This window comes from Polypterus senegalus, chromosome 7 (assembly GCF_016835505.1).
Source record: "Polypterus senegalus isolate Bchr_013 chromosome 7, ASM1683550v1, whole genome shotgun sequence".
In the NCBI taxonomy this organism is placed as follows: Eukaryota; Metazoa; Chordata; class Cladistia; order Polypteriformes; family Polypteridae; genus Polypterus; species Polypterus senegalus.
The window spans coordinates 82,651,585-82,676,605 of NC_053160.1; the positions used below are offsets into that span (position 1 = coordinate 82,651,585).

At 34.8% G+C, this 25,021-nt stretch overlaps 1 protein-coding gene across 2 annotated transcripts in view; it reads left to right on the forward strand.

The window, feature by feature from the left end:
* ap3s1 (adaptor related protein complex 3 subunit sigma 1) overlaps window positions 1–22,888 on the forward strand; it is a 65,589-nt gene extending 42,701 nt beyond the window's left edge. Inside the window, exons 5-7 of one of the 2 annotated variants that reach the window (XM_039758959.1) lie at window positions 700–807; window positions 5,949–5,990; window positions 22,099–22,172. In XM_039758959.1, the coding sequence (XP_039614893.1) occupies window positions 700–807; window positions 5,949–5,984 (144 nt within the window). In that variant the 3' untranslated portion in view covers window positions 5,985–5,990; window positions 22,099–22,172. Of the gene's footprint in view, window positions 1–699; window positions 808–5,948; window positions 5,991–22,098 lie in introns of both variants that reach the window. The other variant, XM_039758958.1, reaches the window with a different exon arrangement.
* The last annotated feature ends 2,133 nt before the right edge of the window (window positions 22,889–25,021 follow it).

Below are 25,021 nucleotides of genomic sequence, written 5' to 3' on the forward strand. Positions count from 1 at the left end.
CCTCCATGGTACAAAAACACCTTTACTTTGAGTTCTTTTTCGTATGCAGGAATGAGAAAAAGTCGCACAGAGCAAGATCAAGTGAATTTAACTCGCTGGCTAAAGGAACAGCTGCTGAAACTGAAAGTGATGCTTGAAACTGCTTTTAAAGAGGAAGATTTAAGTAAAACACAGGTCTACAAGTGGTTTTCACGTTTCAAACAAGGAGGAATGTCATTGCATTGGACAAAATTCCTCTTCAGCAATCCCATAAATGTTTCTACCAGTGGGAAAACTGTTGGGACAAGTGCATTCATTCTTCCATTGCTGTTGGCAGCTGAGGGTGCAGCGCAGTAAGCAGCTATGTACAAGGTTGCCCCATAACTAGTCAAATGCACCACACATACACATAAACCAGTGTTTCTGAGCCACTGTTTGGTAGTCACAGGTAGCTGTTGCTGTGTCGTAAGCATATGAGACTTGTTTTCTGTATAATCTACCCTGGATTCTAATCGTGCTTGCTTCATCCTTGCACTCGCTTTCCTGGGGAGAGGGAAATCTGGTCAACCTTGATCAGTCTGACTTTTCTGACAGATCTTTTTATTACTTAGAATTATTAGGTTTATATTAGGAACTTATTGTATTTTGAATATAAGTTGTGCTAATGCACATGTTATGTTTGTATATTAAATGTTAATTCTGTCTTTTTTTTCCTGGAAGGTTCACAATATTCTGGCTGAGATGGTAATGGGGGGAATGGTATTAGAGACCAATATGAATGAAATTGTTACTCAGGTTGAAGCACAGAACAAAATGGAAAAGTCAGAGGTAAGTACTTACATACTAGTTTCACTGATGCAGGCTTTTTTGCATGTTTAGAGTTACAGTTTTTGCATGTTCACTTGCCTTTGTGTAAGGATGCCACCATGCAAGAAGTCAAGCTGGCTTGCTTAGTGTATTACTGTGATGTGAACTGCCTGATCTGGTTATGCAAAGCGTGAGCATTTCTATCTCTGCTGCTATTATTGTTTGAAAATTATTCTTTGTATAAATGTTCAGGTTCTTCAGTAGTCAAAAAGAACAGGAATTTAAAGTTGTAATCTGTAAACAGTCCCCTAGTTGTATTGCAGCCAACTAGGTGCAAAATTGGGTTGATTTTTTAAATCAGTAACACACTTACTTAGAGTGCCAGTTGTCATTTGTCACAGGTGCAATGTGAACATTGTGTGTTCTCTGCCAAAACACACACTGTTACCTTGTCCTCTTACCAAATGAGATTTGATGGTATTAAAGTCAAAGATACAGAAACGTAACATAAACTCTAAGGATATACATTTTAAATTGAATGATTCATCTGCATGTATAGAAGTCCAGCGTTAATGTTAAATGATAAGAAGTGTTGTGTTAAATTGTGGAAATGTAGAGAAGACTATTGATAACTTGATAAATATAAAACTATGCCTTTAACTGTTATTTTAAAAAGGCTGAAATGTATAAAATGTGCATGCATCTATAAAATATGTGTCAAAAAGTGGTATTATCATGAATCATTGGATACATTTGCATGAAGCTTAGCATGGAGGATCAGAATGACCAGATCTGTACTTGTTAAAACATAATGCTCATCGTAAGAAGACATTAACGATATAGTGTTAGGTCATGGTGATCTTAAGACACCATCTGCTGCCACAGCACATCAAGAATATCTCCACAATACCTTGTGATGTACAAATAATCCAATATGTTTAATAGTAAGTGAATCGTTGATTTAGTGAAATTGAATGGCTTGCCTAAAATAATACCCCACACACTTGTTGAATGAATATGTAGTCTGGATAATTCTGGTAAAGATGGTTGCAGGAAAACCCCAGAGGTGAACACTGTTTAAGGACTAGTGGTTCATGGAAAAATTGTTAAGTACTTTTATAAATACATTCCATCAGCTTCAGGGAAATTTGGCTCTTCATGAATTTTCAGTTGGTGCCTTAGGACATAGATGCTCCCTATAGGCTTCCATTAACACTTCTGCCGTTGACAGCTTAATATAGCCTGCAGAGTCTAGACTGATGTTGGGTCCAAAAAGACTAAACTGTCATGAAATGGGTCATCTTCAGTGGAGACTTGATCTTATGCTTTAGTGGAAACAGGTGATTATTACTGAATTTGCTCCTTGAGTGTACTGTCAATAGTTAAACCAAGAATACATTCTCAAATGGTACCAGAGTAGAACAATGTTTATTATAATATGGGACACCTTCACCTACTATAACATATAAAAACATAATTTCAGATGTATTTTAAAGACCCCCTCTTAGATGTAACCTTTTGGCAGTAGGCCTACCATTTATTATTTTCCAAATAGATAAAAGCCTGATTGCAAGTCTCCCAAGAATGTTTATATTACCTGAATACCCTTGAACATATTTAGGACATTGTGGGAGATTCTGACATTTGCCTTCATGTAAAAACAACTGGACAGTGGTTAGTCAGATGTGTCACAAGATTCCAGTTATTAACTGTATGACCTTATGCCACAACATGCAGGTGTTTATACATTTAACCATGGGACTTTAAGTGTATTATGTCTTCTTAGGATATTAAGAAACAGGGTAAATTTATGTTTGTATGATCCATTCCATTAGGGATGTGTTTTGTTTATAAATTGCTTACAGTATATAACAAATATAAGAGGATTAAAATATAGCTGCGTGTGTGCTTTATTTGAAAACAAATTAAGTCAAAACAAGTTTTATTGATACTAATATTTTACATTTTATTTAATCATACATGTTATTTAGGTCACATAGTGCATTGTATTGCTGCCTCACAAATCCAAAATCTTGGATTTGAATCTAATGCTAGTAAATTATGTGTATGGTTTTTTTTCATGTTTTCTCCATGTATATATGGGTTTTCCTCCCACATCTGCAAAGACATACATGTTAGGCTAATTGGTAGTCAAAATTGAACTAATAATGATTGTGGATGTGAGTGTAAGTGAACCCTGCAATAAACTGGCACCCTGACAGTTTTCTACCCTGAGCCCAGTATTGGTGGGATAGGATGAAGCCATCAGTGACCCTGAACTGGATTATATAGATTTGAGGATGTTATGTTTTATGTTTGTTACAATACATATATAATTAATTATTGGATGGGCCTTCTGTTTGCTAGTTATGTCCCAAAGCATTTATTTATTTAAAAACAAGATAATGCTGCATTCAGAATCACTTTTATTTACAGTACTTAATGTTATAACATAACACAACATCACATACAAATAATATAAATACCCACTTTATATGGAGATTGAGACTTTGAAATACAGTTTATATTTTGACTAGCAATGTCTTATCGTTTAACTAACCTTTCATAAAATGTAATTTAATTTACTTTTCCTCATATTTAGGCATTCAGAATTATAAATAGTGGCATGTGGTTTAATATTACTGTTGCGTCTTTTACTCTCAATAAATACAAATTGATGTTCATGTGTCATACAACTTTTTTTTTGTTTGTATATTGCTTCAGTGTACTTTTTGGAGTTATGCTTTTCAAACCATGAAACATTTTTACAGCACATGCAAAAAGAAAATGTTTTGAGTAATTTCTTACCATATTTTTATATTTCAAATCATTCAGTATATATGTTCCATGTGCGTGTGTGTGTGTGTGTGTGTAATGCTCAATGATTTTATCTGCCCATTTACTCTCTTAATACTCTCTATATGTTGTGCTCAAATTTTAACCAAATATCGCATTTGCCTGTCCCTATTATTTATTAAAGCATTTCTAAAATATTTTTGAAAAACATGAACGTGAGAATGCATTGGCTAAATTAATATTATGGGTCTGTATATTCCCCTTTAATGTGACTATGAAAATCTGTTTCCAAGGAAAGTAAATTAATTTCTAGTCTGTGATTTATCACCTTTTGATTGCTCCATTCGTTCATTACAGGGCACACTTTTGCACTATGATAAGTTAAACGCTGTGAGTTAACTGAATGTACATATCTTTGCAATGTTAGAAGAAAATCTAAGTACCTGGAGAAAAGCCCACACAAAATCTGGGGGAATGTGCAGGCTCCAGCAGACAGTGATTATGCCAAGCTTTGAACCCTGTCTCTTGAAGCGGTGAGGCGGCAATGTAAACCGTTCTATTACACGTATCAATAAAATCCACCAGTAAATTACTTTTTTCTACATCCTTTTCAGATTCATTATTGCTTGTCTTTTGAGTAACATATTAAATTAGAACTTAAATTTTGTCCTTTTATTAGTAAAAAGTCAAGCAAAATGATACCTTTTATTGGCTAACTAAGAAGATTACAATATACAACCTTTCGAGGCAACTCAGGCCCCTTCTTCAGGCAAGATGTATTAAACGTTTAAATTCCAATACCTTGGAGTGATTTTGATAATGTACGTGTAGCAGGTAGTATGCATTTTAATGAATTTCTGTGGCAGAAGCAAATATCCTGCAAATGCTATGTTAAGTTGATAATGGTGACATAGATCTATTTATTGTAATGCGTGGTAATTGGAAGCTAAACATTCTATAGTTAAGCATGGTAATTAAGTGTTAATTTAACTAGAGTTTTCAGTGTTTTGAATTGTGAAATAAGTGGATGAGATATAATTCACTGAGCCCCAGGTTTGGAAACCTACAAGCTTCTACTTTATTTTTAGTCCTAGTTAATTCTCTTTTGAAGTAATAATTTTTGCTGCATTATTTACACTTTAAGAATAATGTGTTTTTACATTTGTCAGCTAACGTTGTATGTGACCTTAAGGATTAAGCTAAATGAGCAAGAGCCGAGTTAAATCATGTTTATGTAATGCAAGTTCAAATGTGGTACTTAAGCCTTGTGTAAATACTTATTATGAGTCATTTTCAGAACAATTGTAATGAAAGCAGGCCCATGCAGTTAATGAATCATTCATGGCAGATGTATACCTAGTCTTTGCCAGATTTTATAAACATCAAATCTTTTATATTTTTGTTACTATGACCTACTATAAACATTTCACAATTCATATTACAAGAGTGACTTTTGAGATGAGAGAAAACAATGCCTCATTTACTTTAAGAAAGTTTAACAAAGTGTTTTATTCTGCTTTTTAATTGCTTTACCTTATATTTTACCTTGCTTTACTGAGCTGTAATACTCCTCTGTGCAAAGTAATTAATTATAGAGTGGCACTAAAAAGCATCCTTACAGAATATAAGCAAGCCCAGAGACATTTATGTGTTAACATGTAACTACTGTATTTGTGTAGCAGTGGTTAGAGCTGCTGCCCAACAGCTCCATGAAACTGGGTTCAAATTTTGTCTGCTCACTGTCTGTGTGTAATTAGTACATTCATCCTATGTTCTTGTAGGTTTTCTCTTAAATTCCTAGAACATGCAGTTAGGTTAATTGGGCCAAATTAGAGTCACCAGTCTGAGTGAGTCCAGGTGTTCATGAGCAAGGTTTGCAGTGAACTGGTGCCCCATTCACGGGTGGTTCCTGTCTTGTGCCCATTCAGCTAAAATAAGTTCTTACTCCTGCAAGGTAAATAAATTCTTTAAGTGACATTCTGTGGAACAGAAAAATGTTTTAAGTTGTGGCTTTCTCGGTGCCTCTCCCCAATTTACTGCACAGGTCAGTATTTGTAAGCTTCAATAGTAATAGTGGTGGAACCTTGTTCTCCCTTTGTGTGTTCATTTCCATTATCATGTGTACACCACTTTACTTGAAGTTTTATCACATCAGATTGCATAACAGAAAGCTGGCTCGTATGCCGTAAGTAAGCAGTATTCGATTTCCATATATTTGTACTCGTAAGTCTATGGTCAGTCACAGCATTCTTTGTATTTTAGTTATTGTACTAAAAATTTACAGAATGTTCTTTAAACTTCATTCCTCATTTTTGTTTCTAAACTCCTGATCTTTTTCTAGCTGTTTCCATTCTTCTCTCTTACAGAATTTTATCTTTCAGTCTCCCAGGCAGGACAGGTAGATACAGGTACTGCTGAAAATCCAAATAAAGAATAAGGCAAAATTATCCATACATTTGTAATAGCTTAAGAAACAGAAAGCAAGCTGTTACTTATGACAATTAAGCAGGCACAGCAGACTAAATAAATGTATTAGCTACCAGTTGGCAGCTTTGCTTTCATGGCCTACTCTGGAGATATTGATTGTTAATTTTAACATTTTTCGTATGTCTGTCTTCATTTTTGTGTTCACTAATAAAAAAAAAATCAGTAAAGCTGGAAAGTGAACTTGTTGAGTTTAATAAATAACTATTAATAAGATGTTCATAATATTTCTGTCAGATTACACAAAAACAGTAACAATGTTTTTTTCTTCAAGATGCTTAAATGCAAGCTTCCTTATTTAGTGACTTCATCAAGACAACTTAATCAAGGAGCATTTTGTAGTCAGTTACTATACAAATTCAGGGTTAAGAGATTAAAAGTTGTAAAAGATAACTTAGCATCCTGAAATATTCAAAAACACTTGACAACAAATCTATTTTTATAGAATTCTTGGACACAGTGAGAAGCTGAATATACAAAGTAACTGTTTTAATTCAAAATTGTGATATATTTGAAACTATTTAAAAATGAGTTATGAAAACATTTACATAAATTCCCATTTTCATTACCTTTAACGTGCGGATTACATTGTACTAGTAATTAATTAATTTTTCTATGCTTAGTTAATTTTGATCCATAGAAAGAGCTGCAGTAACAGATGGAACACAGTCCAGTTATTAACGTAGTTTGAGCTACAGATGTTAAACAAATCATGTTGTTTCCTAGATGCTAACAATGATGAAGTTCATGAAGGTTCTTTTATAAAGCTATAAACTAGCATTGTTGGATGACAGAAAAACACTGTAACACTCAACATCATTTCCTCTATGGAAAGTGAGTCAAGTCAGAGGCATTTACATGGAAACAATATCTAACAAAGTTGTTGTCTGAAGGAAACAATATTTTAAATATGTGATTTCTTAATTTGTCATAGAATAGATGCAATGGGGTGTATTTTTATATAATGTCGGATTTGTTAGATTAATGCTGCAGCTAAAATAAAAGTGTTATTTCTTCTTGAAAACTGTATAACATATTTTAAGACTTTTTACTATCCACTCATGTAACTTAGTTTTATTTAGTTCAGTTTAATTTATTTGTATCAAGCACACTTCCACTTTTAAGCCAAGCATGTTCTATAGTAATTACAAAGATAATATGAAAAAAGAAATTTAACATAAGCACAATGTACAGTGTTGAATCATAAACAAGCGAGCATTGTATGTTATGTAAACATATGAAAATATATGTGGGGTGATCAAAACGTTTTCAGCCTGATCTATTAAGGTAAACTCATGTGAAATCGAGTTTTACTTATTTGAAAACTATTCAAAAAGTCTGAGTCGCACTGTTTTAAAAACTACTGCACCTACAGTAATATGCCATGTACCCCATTAACAATAGTTAGCATGGATAAGGTTAGCTAATGAAATAAGATGAAACAGAAAACAGCTTCTAACACAGTGTGCTGTCATTAACTACTGCCATTCATAAACTGATGAGAGTCTTCATATTCGTGATATTAATGTGGTGAGACTGGAATCAGGTTCAAGAGTAGGCTCTTTATTTCTGCTTTAGTATCCTTGAAATCCTTCCCCATAAAGATCTTGTGTAGCCATATGTTTTACAGTATGAATATAAATATTTTCATATATTTAAGCCTAAATTCGAATGATCTTACAGGATCCATAATTCAAGAAGAACAATACCCAAGACAAATAATAAAAATTTAATTTGCTTAGAAAATTTCTGAAAAAAATGTCAATCATATGTGTTTACATACTATGATATGTATCCTTCATACAGATCTTTTTACAGGACCACACCTTGATTTCACTGCATTCTTCAACAGAATGCTGAAATCTTTTAAACAAGACTAACCACACTGGCAGCTTGGACTAGCAGATTTCACATGTAAACCCTAAAGATCTTTACTGTGTGTCAGTGCAATGGCTAATTTGAAATAATTAGATAGAGCTACATAAAATAACAGTTTTTCCTTTATAGGGTAATCCTAGCTTATTTTTCTGTGAGGCATTCTATCAATGAAGCTGTGGAGTTTAACATATCAAATTATTTGCTGATCTTTTCTAGCAGAAATCCTTAGTTAACTGCCACTTTGTACAGGTATGTTTTACACACCATTACATAACAAGCTGCATTGCTTCTTAGCCAAATTTTATAAGAAGAAAATTTTTCATTACGCATCAGACATTGTCATCTTTGAAATGTGTAAAAGGGTAATGTTTTATAGTAGCATCACATACAGTATAATAATAAATAATATGGAAAAAGGTAAAGGTGCTACATAAAAAAGATTGAACATGCAATGCTTTGAAAAGGTACATTAAAGTAAGCGGAGCAAAACCAGGTGTTGCATGTGAAAAAGCAATTGCTTCTCTCTTCATTTTTTTTTTTTTACTTTAACTTTACTTTAAAGGCAGATGACCTGACAATTCTCTGAAGAAATCTAATACAAAATAAAACTTTTTCATTGTTGGAGACATGTCGCCAAACTCCTGATGCAGCAAAGCACCCCAAGTCAATAACACTACTAGCATTATATGTGACCTTTGCCTGTTAGGTTATACAAGTAGAATCTAGAATGCACTCTTCGAACTTTGCCCATTTCCATCAAAAGTTTCTACTTTTCACCCATCTATTTATCGATCATTATTTCAGATCCTCAAGGTGCATTTCGGAATGTCTGACATAAACACTCATATTTAAATTAGTCTTCCTGATGTTGGAGTCATCCTAATTTAAGCTTAGTTGATTATTATTTCAATTAATTGCAAACATTTTATAAACAAAATAAAATTATTTTATTCCTTGCACAAAGGTCTCCTTCATAACAATAGTATAAGCATGTTCTAAAATTATATTTGCCAAAGAAATGTATAAAAACATGACTCGTTGCTAACTTTAAGCTCAACTGTCAACTATTTTTATCATTGATTATTATCAGTGACATTGATTTGTTGTTATAGTCTTAATTGAAACAGCAAGCTTGAAGCTTTCTAAATGTTATCCATACGTTCCTTGTGACTCCATCAAAAATGTACACCTTGTTCTTGAAAGAGGCTTTGCTCTAATAGTCAGTCTTAGGAAGAGAGCTGTCCCAAACTTATAGCAGACACTATAATTTGATAGTGCTATAGACGCTTAAAAATGCCTGTATCCATTTCACAATAATCAGACAACCACCTTTTTACTAGTAGATCTCACAAATTTATTTTCATCATGGCGTAATGTGCATTGAAAATCTGTGGGTGTTGTTACAGTAGGAGACAAATGTAACCAATTTTATACCTTAAATTAGGTCTACTTGATAAAATATTTGTTAAATTCACAATATTTAACCTTTTAATTAGACTGAGTTCATTAAAGTGACATGACACTATGTAATTCACTTTGAAAAATATGCAATAAGGTAGACATACATGGAGCAAGTACATTTTTGGTTCCACAATTTATGCATTATGAATCTTCTCCAATCCATTTTTTTCATTGCTTCTTATATCTTCTGACTAAAGTTTAAAGACTGTGCCTTGAAAAACACACAGGTTCTTCTCGCCTTAAGTCATGACATACTATTTCAGCCTCAGATATGACATTTAACATCTTGCCTTTCAAGAATGCAGTCTAGTTTTAGTTCCCACCTGGGTAAAAATATCTATTTTCCAATTAATTGATATTTTTCATTTAAACGATTCAATTTCAATTCTTAAAGTCTCAAGATCGATCTTGTGAATCATAATCTGCTTGATTACTATATGTAGATTTATGCTTATCTTTGTTTTTGGTGTCCAATCTAGTAAATGTTACTAATGTGCCTGTTAAGGATTTTTTCGGAAAAAGCACTTTACTGTCTCCAATAAAATGGTGTGTTTTCTTTAACTTAAATCAGCATCTTTGACACTTAAATCAGATGTGTGGACAGCTGAATATCCAGGGCATCAGATTCCTATGTGACAATCGCACGTTAAATACAACTGGGCACCTGTGGTGGATGTGTTGCAGACAAGCACGCTGAATGCCAGTCAAAGTGGGAGCAACCTCACTGCCTATACAGTTTGCAGAGCATTTGGATGACTAGTAATTGTTGGAATTTTCAGATCAGCATGCGATACAAAAGTGAGTGTGTACTCAAAGCAGCCAACTTGAAGTAGCTCCATAATAACTGTATTATCAGTCATAATAATAATACATTTTATTTATATAGCGCCTTTCCCATGCTCAAGGCACTTCACAGAGTTTAAGAAAGAACAACAGGGTATACAGTATATAGCATTGTAATCGTGATGACCAGTTCTTTTTCTTTTATGTTCCATTCATTCATTTCACCTGTCAACAGGCATCAGCTTTAGATACTCATTTTTAAATGCTTGCTTTTTGACGGAGGACTGTGAGAACATGTTTTCGAGACTGATTAATATGACTGCTATAAGTGAGCAACTGCTGTATTTTTAATTTCGACTAATTCAAGATTATTTTAAATGTCCAATAGGGGAACAAATTTGACTAACAGTTTACTTGAAGGGTGACTACATGGAGATTCATAACACACAAAAAGGTTATTAAATACTATTTGATTATTTTATTATAATGTTATTTGTAGGATGATATAGATGTTGTATAAAATAGATGCCATTACATTGTATTAAAACAAGGAGCCCTCCATAATATGTTCAGTACTGTGAAAAAGTATTGGCCTGCTCCAGCCACTCAGGTCCCCAACAATGAGGATCTTATGAGCTGAATCACCCTCTGGGAAACGCGCCACATGGCCATAGTGCCGTAATTGACGCTCCCTCACAATGCAAGTAATATGCCTCATTCAGGACTCCATGAGCAACCGCTCATTCGACACAAAGTCAAACCAATGGTACGCAAGGATTTTCCGGAGAGTCACAGTACCAAAGTAGTCCAGTCTTCATTTCAGGTTACTGGATAGTGTCCATGTCTCACAACCATATAGCAAGACAGGAAACACCAGGACTCTAAAGACTTGGGCCTTCGTCCTTTTACATAGATATCGGGAGTGGCACACACCACTTTCCAGTGACCTCATGACCCCACATGCTCTCCCAATCCGTTTATTGACTTCATAGGAAGAGTCACCAGAGACATGAATGTCACTGCCAAGTTAAGTAAACCCCTCGACAAGGTCAACACTCTCTCTGCAAACAGACACGCTGCTGATGGCTGTAGCGCAAGAGGTCATTAAATGCCTGGATTTTGGTTTTTATCCAGGATACTCGCAAGCCCAGACACTCCGACTCCTCGCTCAGTCTCTCAAGCACCCCGATCAGAACCTCCATTGACTCCGCGAAGATCACTGCATCATCAGCAAAGTCAAGATCCATGAATCTTTCTTCACCAACATATATTTTGTTCTACATCTTCTAAATACTGATGTACTAAATCTTCAAAATTTTCATCTTCTTTTACTTTGTAAACACCCTTCAACTAAAGTGCTAGTGAAATTTGTCACATTTCTGAAATTTGTCACATTATATTAATGTTCTCAGTGCATGGTTAAGTAATTTCTAAACCACCGCTTCAAATATATCAGTGCATGCTAATTCAGTCTTGATAAAATCGATACTGAAATCAGGGCATTGGTGTTGATACCCAGCCCTGTGCTTTACAGGCATTTTCCCTTGCTATTTTTGTCTTTACCCCAAGCAACCTTAAGTTGAGCTATATTGTCTCCAGAGTTATTTTTAGTATTTTGGGTTTGACAGTGTAATATCTGTCTATTGCACCACCATCACAATCTGGCCTGCACTGTTTCTCTGTGATATTTGAAGCAGTATTCCAATAACCATTGTTGTAACTCATAGGCCAAGTCAAATTTTATAATAAGTTGGGATCATCGATTGTATTTAGTCTCAACCTAATAATACATCCCACTTTAAATTTACAGCAGATTTTTGAAATAATACCTGAGAAAAGTTGGGAAATATTTACATAAATAAAACAGACTTAAGCTCGGTTTGTATGCATGGATGTACAGTGAATTTATATGTTTGTTTTCACATATCTCCAGCAGCTGTACATATTAGCATGAAGATTAGAGGGTAATTCAAATCTGATGTTGTTGTGTTTCATTTGCCAAGTGACTGGATATACAGGCTCTTTGGTGTGGCAAAAGTCAGCAAGCAGTTTCTTGGGGTTTTTTTTTCCTGATGTTAACATGTAGAGAATTCTCGATTTCACCCGGAAACAAACTTCTCCACCTGACTCCTGTACTCTGTCACATCTCCTTTATCAGTACACCCCATAAGTGCAGAATAATCTGAGAATTTCTGCAAGTGACATGACCTTGTGTTATACGAGGTGAGACACAAAATAACCGGACTAGGATTAGGGCTTTCCTGGAAAACAGTCTGGAGGTCGGCCGGACGTGAATCATAGAACTGTATTTCCTTCTTAACGCCCTCTCAAACCGCTGACCGGCTAGGTATATCCTGTGAATAGCCCAGTTAGTATTTGCACAATTGCCTCGCTATACGAGTCACCGCTATAATGTCTGGTGAAAAAATCTAATGGTGAATCAACATCAAATTTCTAGCAAAATTGAACACAACAGCCACAGAAACTTATGAAATGATAACAGTTTGTCTCTCACTGAAGTTTTTGAGTGGCACAAATGTTTCAAGGTAGGACAATAAAATGTGGAAGATGTTCAACGCCCAGGTTGCCCACGCTTGTCTTGGATGGACAAAACATCAAAATAATGAATCAGATTGTTCGAAATGATCATACTGCTTTTTCCATTGAGCAGTTTTTGACTGACAAAAACATTCCTGCCCTCGATCATCCTCCCTATTAGCCTGATTTAGCTCCCTGTGATTTTTACTTGTTCCTGAAAATCAAAAGTGACCTAAAGTATCACATTTTTCTTCAATGGATGAAGTGAAGATAGAAACAGCACACCTGTTGAAGAGCCTCAAGCAAGAAGACTTCCAGCACTGTTTCAATCAATGGAAAATACGCATGGAACAATGTAGAGATCAGGAGGGGGAGTATATAGAAGGTGAAAATGTTTAATGTGACAAATGCTGTAATTCCATTCATTATCCAACCCGCTATATCCTAACCACAGGGTCACGGGGGTGTGCCAGAGCCAATCCGAGCCAACACAGGGCGCAAGGCAAGAAACAAACCTTGACAAAGGCGCCAGCCCACCGCAGGGCGCACACACACACCAAGCACACACCAGGGACAATTTAGAATCGCCAATGCACCTAACCTGCATGTCTTTGGACTGTTTGAGGAAACCAGAGTACCCAGAGAAAACCCACACAGACAAGGGGAGAACATGCAAGTTCCACGCAAGGAGGACCTGGGAAGCGAACCCGGGTCTGCTAACTGCGAGGCAGCAGCGCTACCACTGCGCCACCGTGCCGACCAAGCTGAGGCATGAGAAAAGGAGACAGGACTGTTCCTTGTGGTGCTCCAGTGTTGCTCACATCCGTATCTGAAGCACAGTCCTTGAGTCTCATAAACTGCTCTTTTGTAGGTCCAGTCAGGTCCCACAGCTTGGACACTAAAGTGTTTAAGCAGAAATTGAAAGGACAGCTATTGTTGGAGCATTGCTTGATGTTAACTCAGAAACAAAAAGAAATTTAAAATTGGATGGTTTTGTACTGCAGTAACTTATATGTTGAGTTTAATGGATCATTATTTTCATGTGTACATAGTGCAGTGGAAGTCTCTTGAACGTGCCAATCAATATGCAGTATTCAAGTTACTGCAGTGCAAATATTTTATGTTAATATTTAAGTCATTTATTTTAATGACAAAGAAAAAACTTACAAAAACGTAGGCTAAATCCTGTGTATTTGTGTACCATTTTAAATTTATTTTGCAGTGTTTTGATTTATAAATGTTTACTTACAAGTCAAACTAAATTTAAAGTACATTTCTTTTGTGACTGTTTCATATTATGGAAATATTGTAGTGTGAGGCCTGAATTGCAATATAAATTGAATTGTGGGCTAAATGTGTTTTCTCATTAATATTAGTGTCTTTATCTGAGTTAACTTTTTGTGCATCTTTGCTTAATATGTTAGTATTTAAAATATGAAAAAATCTATTTACTTTTCATAGCCTGTGCAGAATTTTCTGCAGATTTTTTTTCTAATTTGCTTGCAGATTTGCAGCCCTTGCTCCATTCCCCTTTAGCCTCCACATTCCTTTCCTTATACCAATGGGCAGCTTTTTCTAGCCCTATGCCAAATGTACAATTTATTATTTATATATATATTTTTAAGTGCATTTTTAAAATTGTAGCCCTCATTCCTAATGCTGGGTGATATGGCAAAAAAAATAAAACTGATATTTTCATTTATATGTATGGTCAATTTACAATTTATTTATGATTTATTTAAATATTCAAACGTAGAAACCACTTTCAACTAAAACAAAACACAATATGTTTTGTATTTTGCAAAATACAATGGTGTTCTTCCTAGAATTTTTTGTGTCAATGAGAAAAAGTGAAAAGTAAGAAAATGTCCCTTTTTTTTTTTGCGCCGCATTTTTACATTTGCAGTCCTCATTTGTCTCCTCAGTGGCCTCACTTACAGGAACATTTCCTTAGATTTTCTGCAGTTTAAAATATTCTTTTTTTTATTTTTAGCAGCCCTTATTGCTCTTCCCTATACCTAGAAATGCCTTTACCAAAGGTATTTTTTTTTCTTGCAAGGCAACAGCATCCAGCTTCTTCTCTCTGCTAGAACTACTGTTCTCTGGCATGCATGAGCCGTCTGTAGAGTAATCTCGTTCTCCAAGTTTGCTTTGAAAGAATTACAGACAGTCTGCTCATTCTTCTCCCCTATCATAACCTAGCCACCATTGTAGGGTAAGAATGCGTAATGGTCAGCCCCAACATTTTCTTCCCATCGCCCCAGGCAAGACTTGCTTTACATGTAACATAATCACGCTGTCTAATACAAGCTGTAGCAGGGTGAATAATACTCTGGAGCTGTTGTTTGGTGGAAGGCTTTAACTTTGTTTTATATTTTCTCACACTGATTCCATTCTGCTGTTCCTGTTTTAAGTTTTTTTTGCTTGACATGTGACATCTGAACCAATTCCAGACAATTCCGGATTTTTGATATAATGGCTTTTTGAGCAAGTATGCTTGTAGTGTTTAGGATATTCAAAATTTGGTTGTAGACCACCATTGAGTACTGTTTCATCATTTCACTTGCCTGGCTGTAATAAAGTAATTTGACCAAAACATGAGGACAAAGGAATAAATCACCTGTACTTGACCAGGATAGCAACAACACTGGAACATAAATTTGGTTCACATTTTCTCTCATATCTTTAGAGCTGCAATAGATACAAGTATCTTGTTCAAAAGTGCTGTTTAGAATTTAAGCAATCCAAACTAAATTAAATTTTTGAATCAACTTTTCCCTGTGCAGCTACTGTAAACACATTCAAAGCAGGACGGCTTTGGATGGAAAGGCAGGTCACTAAACAAACCACACTTTCAATTAAACTAAAATATTTATGTTATCCTCTGTGGCACTTCTCCACCCTTAAACTAGCAGACCTAACACAATTCAATAAACAAAGACAGAGTGATTGCTTACTCAGTTGAAAAAGTGGTAAATATCTTTTATTGCAAGAATACTAAATTCTTGTGTCTACTTTGTTGGCTTTATCATGTGTAATTAATATTTACCTTTTTGTCTGCCTGTTAGTATTTACTTTAATTTTTTTTCAAAGTATGCACTTTATTATTTTCCAGTTTTCATGCCACAGTTTAACAGTAAACAGATAAAACACATGTTCACTTTTTATTAAACCACCATTTTGGTGGGTTTTTTTTTTTACACACATTGGGTATTTATGGTCAAAAGTTATAAATAATTAGGTTTAATTTCTGAATAACATTAAATTCAACTGGTAATGTAATTATGCAGAGAATAACATATTAACCACTATAATGTACTCAGTAAAAAACAAAAAGAATAGTAGAACTTTAAAAGGAGACACAAATCTTATATGGTGCATGAAGATCCTCTTATATTCTCACTGTGTTTTTCCTTACTCTTGCTCTCTCATTCTCACCAGTGTGAACAGTGGAATGTGAATGAGTAAGATGCCCTCTTCCTATACTCTTATTCTGTCTTACCCGTGGCAGCAGAAGAAGGGCTAACACTTGAGTCTCCATTATTTTTTTTTTTCTAGCATTTTACTCAATACATAAATCTTCTCAGATGTAAATCATACCTGGGTTTACTGTGCTTTTTGTGAAAAAGAGCTGTCCTTTAACTCTTTTTTGGACTTTTTCAAGGTGATATGACTACCTTACCTACCTTTGCTATAACTTTGTGCATAGAGTCCGAGACACCCACAGTATAACATTATTGTAAATGAGTATGTTCTGTTTAAAGCTATTGATGTTCATTTGTATTTAGACCTAAATGATGTACAGTTGTTGCCAAAAGTTTTGAGAATGACACAAATATTAATTTTCACAAAGTTTGCTGCCTCAGTTTTTATGATGCCAATTTGCATATACTCCAGAATGGTATGAAGAGTCATTTCAGCCCTGACACAAAAGGACCTGCTGACATCATTTCTGTTATCCTCTCGTTGACACTGTTGAGAGTATTGACGAGGACAAGGCTGGGGATCACTCTGGCATGCTGATTCAGTTAGAATAGAGAGGTTCAATTGTTGTGAAGAAGTTTTCAGAGTGCCCAGAAAAGTCCAGCAAGCGCCAGGATCGTCTCCTAGAGTTGAGTCAGAGAAACGTCTGCGGGATCGGGACACCACCAGTGTAGAGCTTGCTCAGGAATGGCAGCGGGCAGGGGTGAGTGCATCTGCAGGCACAGGGAGGCAAAGTCTTTTGGAGGATGGCCTGGTGTCAAGAAGGTCAGCAAAGAAGCCACTTCATTCCAGAAATTCTGCAAAAGGTACAGGGATTGGACTGCTGAGGACAGGGGTAAAGTCAGTTTCTCTGATGAACCCTCTTTCCAATTGTTTGGTGCATCCAGAAAACAGTTTGTCAGGAGAAGAAAAGGTGAGTGCTACCATCAGTCCTGTGTTATGCCAACAGTAAAGTATCTTGAGACTATTCATGTGTGGGGTTGCTTCTCAGCCAAGGGAGTGGGCTCACACACAATTTTGCCTAAGAACACAGCCATGAATAAAGAATGGTACCAAACATCTTCAGAGAGCAACTTCTCCCAACCATCCAAGAACAGTTTGGTGACAAACAATGTATTCTCCAGCATACTAAGTGGCTTGGGGAACAAAACATTGAAATTTTGGGTCCATGGCCAGGAAACTCCCCAGACTCTAATCCCATTAAGAACTTGTGGTCAATCCTCAAGAGGCAGGTGGACAAACATAAATCCACAAATTCTGACAAACTCTAAGCATTGGTTATTCAAGAATGCGCTGCCATCAGTCAGGATTTGACCCAGAAGTTGATTGACAGCATGCCAGGGTCGAATTGCAGAGGTCTTGAAAAAGAAGGGTCAACACTGCAAATATTGACTTTTTGCATAAACTTAATGTAATTGTCAATAAAAGCCTTTGAATCTTGTGAAATGCTTGTAATGATACTTCAGTATAACATAGAAACATCTAAAAAAAGATCTAAAAACACTGAAGCAGCAGACTTTGTGAAAACCAATACTTGTGTCATTCTCAAAACATTTGGCCATGACTATACACTATATAAATACTATAGATAGAGACATATATAATCAAACCAAAGTTCAGCCTGTTTAGAAGCAATGAATTGTGGAAATATTTCACTATTGGTGATTTTTTTTGTTATTATTATATGTAGGACCCATGAATGTATCCTTCACAGTAACATTCTAATGAGTAATACATTTTTATCACAAGGTTTTTATAGTACCTCAAATTATTATATAATTCTTCAGGTGTTACATTATTAATGGCTATAATGCTTAATGTTACAGTATACACTCTCCAGCTTTACTGAAACAGTGGTGGAGGGCCATAACCCAAATTTAGTTTATTCTGCTTAAAGATGCAATAAGGATTATAACAACTGTATCCTTCATAATGCTTTGCTGTAAGCAAAATAAGATATCCCTGTATACCTTCGTAAATTTCATTGCTTTTTTGACTGGTTTTCATTCAAGATTGGCTTAAATCATAGTATGTTGCATCTTCATCTTTGAATAAACCAATGAAATTAATTTTTTTTTTTTGCTTACAGATGCTGATAAAAGGCTTTAATAACTATAAGTGTCTTGCCTAATCCCTTGCTTTCTTGGAGTTTCCCTGATTTTTGTGAAAATCCTGCATGATCAGTGGCTTTAAGTTAACATCCCTGCTTCTTGCTTTTCTGGTCTATCCTGTTTAAATAGACCTTGTCAAGTTTAACAGATTTCACGTGCATTCATTGCTATGGAAAAGTACTTTTTGAAGTAAATTTTAGAAATCAGATTAAATTATGTTCGTTATCTGAATAGGTAATGTAATTTCTTGGAAACTTCTCAATCCAAAAGTGTTTTTTTCCTGTTTTCGTAAATAATTCCACATTTTTTTTAAGTAAATTGGTTTATTAATTACATTAATGATTACAGTAAATAGACTTCTTATTTGAATTTCATTCCCATATGTGGCAATTAAAACAGCATGAAAATTAAAAGCAACAGTGATTTAGTTCCAGCAAAATATGTTTAATGTATAAATTAGTGTATTATATTTGTTTTTTAACAAACAAAAAAGTTTGTAAACAAGATGGCAATGCCAGTCTGTAGTTGTTCAGCAGAACTGAGCAATCGTTCACTCAGAGACATAGTCAATGGAGCGAATAAACAGGAGGGATGATAAAAATACTTTGCAATATAATTCTGACTCTTTTAAAAATAAAAAACTTTATATGTCAAGATAAAGGATTTTCAGTGGACCATGAAGCACTTCTGCACATGCACTTCTGATTTTAAATATTGCAGTTTTACCAAGATTGCCTTTTCCATTTTGTCAGTTTCAGTGCACACCCTGCACTTTTTGTTTGTGAATTTCTTGCCACATACATTGTAGCAGTAATTATCACCTGCCTTTATCTCTATTCAACAATTCATGCATCATTTTAACCTGCTTTTTAAAATACAGACTTACTGGCACCATGGGCAGCTTAATTGTGGACAAGATGCAAGTCCTTATCAAGGCATATTCATTCATACTCGCACAGAGCCATGTTTTGTTGTACCAAGTGAGTTTTAAATCACAGTTGAGCATGACTGCCTCCCTGTGAGAAGATGCCACAGTCCCTGAAATATGCCTCCACATGACTTTTGGTTTTACTTTATTAGGTTTTTCCTTGTGTAATAAACTTTTGATTGTAAAAGTGTATATTATTCATGGGGTGCTATTACAGTTCTAGCCCCTAGTTCTTATTACCTTCTCCTACTGCACAGTTATTTTGTGTATCTGTGTCTTTAAGCATTTAGGCATTCTATGCTATCATAGAATATATGATAGTTCTAGATTAGAAGACAAAAATAAGTTAAACACAAATAAAAATAGCAAGGTTTGATGTGTGTAGCAAACAATAAATAAAGATTCTAAAATAAAGATGTAATGTTTTTGTACCAATGAGTAATTAAAAACACACTTTTGTTGAATATGCTACGTTTATGAAAGCTGTCAAGGTTAAAGATAGATTTGTCTTCAGAGTCTTCAAAGTTGTATTCTTTTATTACATAACAGACAGGTATTGTCCCTGGATGTATTCATTTATTTCTAAAGACTAGAACTCTGGTTTCCTACCAGAGTCAAAAATTTGCACTAAGGCTCATTGGTGAGTGCACAGAGGATCACTATGTATGATTGTGATTTTTTGCATTTGTCTTCCCAAGTTGCACAGCACACCCGTGCCATTGTTCAGTTTACCTGCTTCTAGGTCCTGCAACCAAGTGATACTATAGTGGATAGAGTCAGTTTACAAAACAGTAGTTTTACAATTTACAACTCCTTTGCTTATACATACCATTCTTTATAATGTTATCTCTAATAAGTGAAGTACCTTATGTTCTTCTCTTAGCTGAAATCAGCCTTTTGCTGATTGGTATTTTTTTCATTAAAAAATAAAACTGTATCATCTTCTAGAGTGCTGGCATTTATTTTTAAATTGTTGAAAGTATTGTTTTCTGATGATACTGACAGCTTGAAGACTGACACAATATATTATATTTACTAGCAACAATATTATATATTTACTAGTAACTTAACATCAGGCCAGCAGCCAAAGTGTTTCATTTTAAACAGTATTTTGATCCTAAATCATGTACTGATTATGACGTACAGCTTCCCAGCTACTCCATCAATAGGCATATGTCAGTTAGCAGAGAAAAACTTGCACAAATTTGTACTGATAGTTTAGTGGCTAATAGCTGCTAAGCACCGAGTGAGTCTCTTAACAAATGCAGAACAGGGAAAGCAAGATGTCTCAAAATGGTTTTAATTTTGTCTGCAATAATATTTCCAACATTTTTGGCTGTATGTTCTAGCTAAAAAATGTAACCTGTCTTTTTCCAAATTGAAACATGCAATCAAATTTGATTCCAAAACTTGATTTTTTTTTCCTCCCAAATATTTCTCTGTTTTTAAAAGTCATTTCATCCAATGTATTGCTCAGTGTAATTTAAAACAACATTTTAGTCTGTTTTGCTCATTTTTCAAATAAGACTGCATTAAGTGTCCAACTAAGTGAAGCATCATGTGCACAATTTTTACTTTTATGTGCATCACTCAAAGCTTTATAAATTTCATGTAAACCATTTTTTTAAAGATTACTCAAAACCAAAAATTTGTCTTTAGCTCAATTTAAAACTTTAAAATTACTTTTTTTTTTTCTTTCGGACATCTTGTAAGCGGTTACTGAACATTATTGGTTAATTTTAAACACTTGCAGATTTAATGAAACTAGACTTTAAACATGACAAATATTTTCACCATGACTACTAATCATTCTGTATTAGTTTTGACAAAATAACTTAATGAAATAACTTATTGCTGTATATGGTATGTCTCTTCTTATGCTTCATTTAATTTTAGAATGTAATTGTGATTTTGCACAAGACTGAGAATGTTATTAAATTGCATCTTTATTTTAACTTGAAAATCTAAAAAAAAGAATTAAGTTTAGTAATTGCAAAGAATTTGTAGGTAGTTGTCATGGAAATAATAGCTTCCTAATAAAACTCAAGTGTTTCTTTTATAAAAAAAAAAAAAAAAGGTTTACAGTCAAGGGCTGCTTTAGACTTCAACAAACTAACGCAAATAAATATTACTTAGCATGATATGGATAGTGAAGTAATAAAGTATAAAATGATTTTTCTTAGTACTGGAAACCTGCAAAGCACAAACACATCAACCATAACCTAGATTAAATAATGTTTTGCATATCTTCCATTTTAAGTCAATTAAACTTTTTACTATCAAGATTAAACTTGTTGACTGGAGGTAGTAGGTTATTTAGGAACTTGCTCAATTCAGCCGTCAAGACTAATTATATACTGTAGCAGCATTCACAATAAACATTAGTACAGGACAGTTGGCAAAGTACAAAATGATTCAGTGCAAAATTACAAGGTAGATTACAAAGTAATTCATGTGTAGTTTAAGGTAATTGAATGGAAATTCTGAGACAGTGGAAAGAGCCTGCAAATGTTCTTGCATCTACAATAATTAGAATTTTAAGTGTCTAATGTAGTCATCCAACATCTCTTTTACAATATACTTACTGACAGGTTCTGATATTTTTTTCGAACAATTTTTCATTATTTGAGCATTAAAACTCTTAATATTTAATTTTAAAAAATAAAATAATTATTTGTTGTTTTGCAAGGAGCAAGGAATGTGCATGTGCATCCCTGTTTCAGTGTGGTAATCTGTTTTGTAGTGTGTGCATTACGTGATTCTGTGTGTGACTCAAAGTTTCATACTAATTTCAAAAGAATGAATAATTAATACCATTTTACTAATAACGTCCTTCTCTTCTGTATGCAGGCCGGTCTAGCGGGTGCACCAGCTCGAGCTGTGTCAGCTGTAAAGAATATGAACCTACCAGAAATTCCACGGAATATTAACATTGGAGATATCAGCATTAAAGTGCCAAATCTGCCCTCTTTTAAATAATGTAGCTGCTCTCAAAACACTGGAGTTCTCAAAATGTTTACGATGAAATTGTTTACCAAATCAAAGAATGGTTTTACTTTTGTTGTAAAAAAAAAAGACGAAGGTACCATATTATTATTTAATTATTTCCTTTTACAATGATATCATTGAATCCAAATGTCTTTTTGTCTCTCTGAATGATTTTTTTTTCTTTTTTCATGAACTTCATGTTTTGCTTATTACATTCCTCGGGCCTTCACAAGGTACATGCCCTTATTATGGCTGCTGCAGTATTTAAAAAAAAAACTAGTATTTAAAATTTCCAGCAACTTGTTAAATCAATAATACTTATTTTTTTCAGTGTTTATGTATTTTGTTTTTTCTCTGTATTCCCCTTAGCATTATTTTGATTTTCTTTTTTGACTGTTTATTGATTAACTGTTAGTGCATGTGGGGATTGTCTTGTTTTGTTTGTTTGTTTTTTTTTGTTTTAAAAAATAAATAATCAAAAGTTGTTATTACCTTTAACATTACAATATTCTTTTACACATTTTTAAAACAGCAGTGTTTCTGAAAATGTTATACAATGTATATATGAATCATTCTTATACCTAACTTGACTATACGATGGGATTAACATTAAAAGAACACAACATATTTCAATAAAGTATGATTTAAGGCACAGTATTCAGTCTTGCATCACCAAAGGTAAAAATGTTTTTTTAGATCATCAGAGTGAAATTTTTACAGATCATAATGATGATTATTATTTTTTATACCTAATCAGTCACAAAAGTAGAAACTACAGTAAAACTGTTTACTTAAATAGATTAAGATTATTCCATCCATTTCTCCTGCTTGGTTTTATAAAACATGTTTCTGTTCTGAATTGCTTTACCAAATGTCTCTGTTTTATCATTTTTTCTATCAATTTACACTTGCATATTGTGAGATTTTTGAGACCCCCAACAACACCCCAGCTGTGCTGTGTTCTGACACTCTGTTCTGCCAGTACAACTGAAAATTCGCAGGCTTCCCGTGTAACATGTCTGTTGCCCACTGGTTGATGCAGGGAACAGTTAAAACTGGCCCCTGACCTGGCCCTGGACACAATTTCCTGTCTCCTCGCTTGTGCAGGAAGGCTATCTATTCTGAGATTTAGTACACATATACCAAGTGACGTCTACTATCTGCTTTCGGGGGTGATGAGTGACCTCCAAGGTTATTCCTCTTTTTATTTTTATTTTATTTTATTATAGAATCAATTCTCGGCTGCAGCGCATGCGTACAGGCGCCGTTCTCATCCCTACCACCTTCACTGTCTCTTCCCCTACCTCTTCATATCTTAAATCATTATTGAGGCAGATTGAAGACTTAAGTGGCAGCTTAAGTGACAAATTAAAGAAAACCTATGAAGTAATTACAGCACAAACACTGACTTAATCAGTTTTAATGCAAAAAGATGCAGACGAAAGAAGAGTAAAAGTGGGTCGTTAAAATGGAGAACGCAAGAGCTGTTCCCGAAGCAGCAAGCGCATCAACATCTGAGCAAACGAATGCTAAACGTACAGAGAGAGTAGGTATACTATGAATGCTCTCTCTCTCTCTCTCTATATATATATATATATATATATATATATATATGTATGTATGTATGTATGTATGTATGTATGTATGTATGTATGTATGTATATACAGTCATGTGAAAACATTAGGACACCCTTTGAAAGCATGTGGTTTTTTGTAACATTTTTAATAAATGGTTATTTCATCTCCGTTTCAACAATACAGAGAGATTAAAGTAATCCAACTAAACAAAGAAAACTGAAGAAAAGTCTTTTCAAGATCTTCTGTAAATGTCATTCTACAAAAATGCCTATTCTAACTGAGGAAAAGATAGGACACCCTTGCCCCTAATAGCGAGTGTTACCTCCTTTGGCTGAAATAACTGCAGTGAGACGGTTCTTGTAGCCATCTACCAGTCTTCGACATCGGTCTGAGGAAATTTTACCCCACTCCTCAATGCAGAACTTTTTCAGCTGTGAGATGTTTGAGGGTTTCTTGCACGTACAGCCCTTTTCAAGTCACCCCACAGCATCTCAATGGGATTCAAATCTGGACTTTGACTTGGCCATTCCAGGACTCTCCATTTCTTCTTTTTCAGCCAATCTTTGGTTGATTTACTAGTATGTTTTGGGTCATTGTCATGTTGCATGGTCCAGTTCCGCTTCAGCTTTAATTTTCTAACTGATGGTCTCACATGTTCTTCAAGCACCTTCTGATACACAGTAGAATTCATCGTGGATTCTATGATGGTGAGCTGACCAGGTCCTGCTGCAGCAAAGCAGCCCCAAACCATGACACTTCCACCTCCATGCTTCACAGTTGGTATGAGGTTCTTTTCTTGGAATGCTGTGTTTGGTTTACGCCAAACATGTCCTCTGCTGTTGTGTCCAAATAATTCAATTTTGGACTCATCTGTCCAAAGAACATTATTCCAGAAGTCCTGGTCTTTGTCAACTTTATCTCTGGCAAATGTCAGTCTGGCCTCGATGTTTCTCTTGGAAAGCAAAGGTTTCCTCCTTGCACACCTCCCATGCAAGTTAAACTTGTACAGTCTCTTTCTGATTGTAGAGGCATGTACTTCTACATCAACAGTAGCCAGAGCCTGCTGTAGTTCTCGAGATGACACTTTAGGGTTTTGGAGACCTCTTTTAGCATCTTGCGGTCTGCTCTTGGGGTGAACTTGCTGGGGCGACCAGTCCTGGGCATGTTGGCAGTTGTTTTGAAAGCCCTCCACTTGTAGACTATCTTC